This window comes from Lactuca serriola, chromosome 1, assembly GCF_051521515.1.
Source record: "Lactuca serriola cultivar US96UC23 chromosome 1, Lser_US96UC23_V15, whole genome shotgun sequence".
Classification (NCBI taxonomy): Eukaryota; Viridiplantae; Streptophyta; class Magnoliopsida; order Asterales; family Asteraceae; genus Lactuca; species Lactuca serriola.
The window spans coordinates 221,615,764-221,621,818 of record NC_136408.1 but is presented as its reverse complement, the minus strand read 5'-3'; the positions used below and the strand labels follow the sequence as shown (position 1 = coordinate 221,621,818).

Here is a 6,055-nt window from a genome sequence, read left to right as displayed (position 1 = left end):
TAATTATTAATCTATAGTTTCGCTAGGACCAATATATTTACATTGAGAATTTAAAAAAATTATTATTTTATTAATTTATCGATTGAGGTCGAATTTTATACTGGTCCCAAGTTGGGACCAGACAAATTATTAATTTTATCTGAGATTATTAATTTATCATGTATTAAATTATAAAAGTTCTACTATATAGTCCAAAAAACATTATTTATTTATACAACACTTTGACATCATTACACATTCAAAGATTTTTATTAAACAAGACTAGACATTCATAAGGAAAAAAGAAGCTGACTACTCATGGCAGCTTACGTATATGATTTCTAAACATCATTAAATCTAAAGTTTGATCCTAACATTAACCTTTTTGTAACAAAATTTCTAAACACTATCTTTTAACTATGCATCACACTTTATGTAACACCATCTCCCAAAAAGTCCATATTGGCATTTTAGCACGTGTGGGGTCCACACATCCATAAAGCATTTAGCTCAAGCCCCTTAGCCCCATGACCATTACACAACTTACAACTCAAACAAGCACACCCTTGCATGCTCAAGCGTGATCACCTTCTTTCTCTGTTGACATCATGATATAAGTAAGAAATAAAGTAGTTCAACTGTTTAGAAGCATATATAATTATATAATTATATGGTGATTAAAGAAACCATTATATCTTTTTTTGACCGTTTAAATAAACCAATTTTCCCATTTACAAATTTGGTACCTATGCTTTACACAGATTGCAAGTTTAGTCCAAATTTTGAAATTGTCCCGTTCTTACGTTTGTATTTCATTGTGGATTTGTCCAAAATTGCAAGTTTAGTCCAAATTTTTGAAGTTATTTTATATGGGGCAAGGACTATATCCGCAACAAAACGCACACCCAATAACAATAACTCAATAGCTAAACCAATAAAAAGTGGCTAAATCAACAAAATCGTGAACTATGAGGTTGTTGTTTTTTTTTTTTTTTTTTTTTGTAATTTACCTCGAGCGACCATAAAAAAATAAAAAAATCACAATAGTTTAATCACTACAGAAAATAGTTAAATAACTAAACCTACAAAATAGTGAAAATACAAACGTTTTTCTAGATTTTTTTCCTTATACAATATGTATATCAGTATATGTACCTTTTTTGAACAACATTCCTCTTCCACGGATTTTCGCGGGCCCTACAATAATTTGTATTCGGGTAACAAACGAAAAAATTTGCCTTTTTTCTCTATAAGAATTTAGCTTTGACTTTGAGTTTGACTTTTTACATGAATTTTACGGTTGATGCGACTTGATTTTCTATCCCTACGGCGTCTAGTAACAATTTGTTTGGGTGTTTCATCAAAGGGGATGGGAGAAGGTGAGGGACTAGAAACAGCAAGTTGAAAAGTTGGAGGGGGTGGTGGTGCCCAATGTTCCAAAATGTCTCGGTGGTATCCCTTCACATATATAAACGAAAGATTAAAATACGATGCTATGATTTTTTATTTTTATTTTTAAATAAAAAAATAAAAATTTATTACCTGAACAACAAAGTTTCGCCTTTCACAATCCAAGAACATATAAAGAGTCCAATTTGTGTTGAACATGATTTTATCTCTTACAGTGGAAAAACTAATTTGATCTCTTGAAGTGAATCGATCAACTTCATTAAACCATAAACATGTGAAAAGATTTGAAATTGGAACATGTTCTCGTATTACCACACATCCTTCAGGAACATCTGAAAATTTTTTATTTTTTTATTATTAGGTCATTTTTTTAATAATGCGAATTGGAAAAAGAAAATTTACCACTTGTAATCGGAAGCTTTGACTCAGAATATGGGGTCAAACCCTCAGTTTTATAAAAGTCAACTTGAAAGTCAATGGAGGCGTTGTCATATTTTGCAGCTGCTTTATTCGCTTCAGCTTCTACAAACACATCAAACCGTTTATAATGTCTAGATATTGCAAAACTCGTATTTTTCCTCCACAAAAACCTGAATTTTATGAAATAAAATAATAATAAAAGTTATTTGTCATATAAAAATGATTTCTATTATGATATTATGAAATAAAAAAATTAAAAAAAATTAAAAAAAAAAAAACCTTTCAAGAATTTGATAAGGATCCACAACAAGCTCAAGTTTTGCATCCACCCATAAAGAATACCTAACATTTGGGAAAAGCCTATGTAGTAGAAGCTTTGGTATCTGCCATTCATACATCATACATCATACATACATCATAGATGGGACCCACAAAATAGAAAATGTTTTTTTTTTTTTAATTATTATTACCTTTCCATTACGTCTGGGGTCTGTGTATGGTAGATTATGGACAACAATGATTTTCCATAACCCTATTTTCTTGTTATCATTTAAATCACTTGAATTTTTAAGAAATTTTTGTGTTTGTTCATCGATAAACATGAAAAAGCAAACGTTTTTCTTTGAAGCTTCACTGATGTTCTTTGGTTGTTGAATCAAATCATATGCTCCTGCCAAGATTAAATCATCCATGAGTATGATGAGGACGAGAAGGGCATTCTCGTCTTTTCGGGAAAATATGTAAAGAAGATTTATAGATAAAGATACCAAATATTGCAGATGCAACAAGAACTCCTTGACATTGATTCATCTCAAAAAGATCTGAATCATTGATGTCAAATCCTGTATTGTGTCCTGGTTTATCTCCTCTGACAAATCTTTAATCACAAGAGAATCAGTGACAGAATCATTGGGTTGAGGAATTTGATGGAATTGGAATTCAAGATTCCATTCCATGGAAGGTTTGGTTGACAAATGAATGGAAGTGGAAGGAATATAATTCCATTGTTTATGGATTTTCTTATTCCTATGGGAATGTGGAAGGAATACAATTCCACTCTTTCTTTTCTATTAAAGAACCAAAATACATGAAAATGTCAGTTGTATATATCTATTATAAACAATAAATATTTAAATATAAATAAAAGGGTTAATCTCATAAGACTTAAAAGACCTTGTATTTTGTGCTTTTTCCGGATTAAACCTCAACTTTATTTTTTTTTTCCTGAAAAAGACCTTGTATTTTTTCACTTTTTCCGATCTGGCCCTTTTAGTCATTAAAAAAATTGTAAAATGTGAGGGTTTTTTCGAGAAAAACTAAAAAAGTTGAGGGTTTATTTGGAAGCATTTCGAAAGTTGAGGGTTTTTTTCAAAAAAAAAAAAAAGAAAGACAAATTTTATGGTTTTTTCGGAAAAAACGAAAAAATACACGCGAAAAATAAACTTGAGGTTTAATCAAGAAAAAGAACACAAACTATAAGGTCTTTTATGAGATTAACCCTTAAAAATAAATAAGATTGTAAAGAATATTTGGTTTTTACAATTGAATTTCATTTCATTTCATGTCAACCAAACACATGGAAGATTATAATTCCTTCATATTCCAATTCCTTTGTCAGATTCCATTCCTTCCATTTGTTAAATGATCATGGATTCCAGAGATAACTTACCCACAATGAATCTTCATCGACTCTTTAACATCATAAGATTCAAGCCTCTGCTTTAAAGAAGGATACCCACCAAAAACCGAGCCTCCAAACTCACTTTTAGTTGAATTCTCTTCATGAATGTAAGTCAGATTTTGGAGAATAGGAGAAAATGAAGGCGCTTTTGGCATCAATTTAATTGCTTCTTCCACAGGAAGATAACACACAGGACATGCTGAAACATAGAAAAGTGTCAAAACAGAAAGAAAAAGTGGATGAATATTTTAAGGGATTTAAAATTATAAAGGAAAAAAAAAAAGAAATTTATGAACTTACGACGTGGCCCAATTCTTTTTTTATCAGCTGGTGGTGGAGGCAATGTAAAGGTCTCACAAGGGTTCCCAGGAAGAAGGGTATATCCGGTATTATAAATAGGAGGTGGAGGAGATTGACTTGTAATTTTTTTATCATTATAAATGGTAATCTTTATTTCATCATTAGGTGAAGAATGTCCAGAAAATCCTACAGTTGAAATGTTTATGAACCCTAAGCTCCTCACAGAGCCAAATTCTTGTGTAACCTCACCTGAAAACAACCAAAAGAATGAAGAATATTCATTTTAGGGCACAAGTTGTTTATACTATAAAAACTAATTCAAAAGTATAGCAGCATTTAATGGTTGAATTCGATGATCATGATAACAATAGTGCTTTGCTTATGAAGCCAAGTGGATTGATATTGTCTAATTACATATTCACATTTAATAAGCGAGTTTTGGCATAGTTTTGAAGAGGATAAATTTAAGTTCCTAAAACCTAACACTTTCCAAATCCAGAATTCGGAAATAGATTTCGTTGTTTAATACCTTTGTTTATAGATCTAAGTCGATACTATTTCAAAAGGAATAGAATAATTTCAACAGAAATTCAACTGGTTTAACACTCGAAAGGCTAGTGTGTAAGAGCCATAATTGATTGATTTTAGAGAAACGAAGAACAAACCCTTGCCGACATAAAGTATCCACAACACGACTGCTATTGAAACAAAACACAGGAGCAGCATTCCAAGCTTCTTTCGAGCTGCGAATTTGAAGATCCACATGAACATCTCATCCTTCTCTTTACCGATAAACATAATTTGAGGTCTTCCTGTAAGTAACCGGTGGCGTTGATTGATCAAATTCTGTTGTTAATGGAGATTGTAATGACACATTACTTGATCGTCTTAGAGATCCAATGACCCATTACTCGTTATCATGTTTCCTTCAAGATTTGAAATTCCCTCTCATCTCATTGTCCTAGTTCTTCTAGTTGATTAAAAGTGTAGAGAAATTATTGAGTAAACCAAGTAGACGATTAGTCCCAGTTTTCCCTGTTCTAAAAAATCCGAAACCTGATTAGCAGCCCCAAACCATCTTCTTCTGCAGCAGATCTAGAGATTCTTGCGTATTTGACTATTTCAAATCTTGTCAAAAACTGTTTGGATCGTGGAAATCTGAATTGGGGATTCTGTGGGATTTATCAGAGCATTCTCAACTTCAATGTTAACCCCTTGTGAGTTGTGACTTATGAGTAGGTAATAATTACAAATATTCTAAATTATCGACTTAAATTTTAAGAGAAAATATAAAAATACCCCAAAATCCTTGGTATGACCAGTTGACCACGTTAAATTGGCAGCAAATGTAATCAATTTTATGGGTAGGTTAAAAACAGATCCTATCTTACAATGTAAACACCCTTATTAATTTTTTAAATATATTTATTATCTGAAATTGTATTTTTTTTCGGAAAGATTAATTATAAATAGTTAACTACTAGGTTACCACCGTGGAAACCACGGGTAAAAAGTTTAAAAACAAATTTATATTATTAATAAGAGTCAAGTTTTTTGGCATTATTTGTATTGATTATTTAAAATTAATATTAATATAAATTTGTAAAAAAGTATATAAAATTACACAATCTAAAGAAAATTCCAACTTTTTCCTATATTATAGCAAAAAATCATAAAAGTCAATGTACTTTAGATAATAGTAACAATAACCATTTGCATAAATTATAGCAATGTACTTTTAAAGTAGAGACAACCAATTGAACATCATATGTAAAATCTTACCTTGGTAGCAGGTTCCAAATGGATACTTTTACTTTTAGAGTTTACAATAGGGTATGCAGCAAAATCATATCACATCAAAGTCAAGAAATTAAATTCTAATGCAATTTAGAACCAAAAGGTTATTATGGTAATTTTTAGAAAATTTTACTCATTTGTAGGAATAGTTGATGTTTAACCAAAATATTTGTAAAAAGTAAAATGAAAGTACATTCATTAGTCAACTTCATCTTTCAGTTACACATAATAGAAATAAAAAAGTCATAATTAGATTATGCTACGAATTAATTTGGAAACTAAAACTAAATTATGGCATTGTACTTATAAAATACAATGCTTAAATAAGAATAGTGTGAAACTAATACACTGGAGAAATAGATATGTTCATATACAAGATAGGGTTCACAGTACACTGTAGGAAACTCATATCACATTAAAGTAAGGAAATGTTACTATAATGCAATTTACAGCCAAAAGGGTATTATA

General features: G+C 30.5%; 1 protein-coding gene across 1 annotated transcript; it reads right to left on the bottom strand.

The window, feature by feature from the left end:
* Positions 1–245: 245 nt before the first annotated feature.
* Positions 246–5,026, bottom strand: LOC145049546 (putative hexosyltransferase MUCI70). The gene is made up of 11 exons (XM_078997933.1): positions 4,456–5,026; positions 3,791–4,039; positions 3,479–3,689; positions 2,577–2,686; positions 2,280–2,479; positions 2,089–2,192; positions 1,792–1,979; positions 1,522–1,721; positions 1,267–1,437; positions 1,135–1,176; positions 246–576 (listed from the first exon to the last, which is right to left on the bottom strand). The coding sequence occupies exons 1-11, from the start codon at positions 4,586–4,588 to the stop codon at positions 523–525; spliced, it is 1,662 nt and encodes a 553-aa protein (XP_078854059.1). The 5' UTR covers positions 4,589–5,026; the 3' UTR covers positions 246–522.
* Between the last annotated feature and the right edge of the window lie 1,029 nt (positions 5,027–6,055).

Bases quoted from the DNA above. Each gene is read 5' to 3' on its own strand.
- LOC145049546 (XM_078997933.1), bottom strand. From the start codon at position 4,588: ATGTTTATCGGTAAAGAGAAGGATGAGATGTTCATGTGGATCTTCAAA. The intron at 2,687-3,478 runs GTAAGTTATCTC...TTGTGATTAAAG, and splicing joins TCGATGAAGATTCATTGTGG to ATTTGTCAGAGGAGATAAAC. The intron at 2,480-2,576 runs GTATCTTTATCT...TAATCTTGGCAG, and splicing joins TGTTGCATCTGCAATATTTG to GAGCATATGATTTGATTCAA.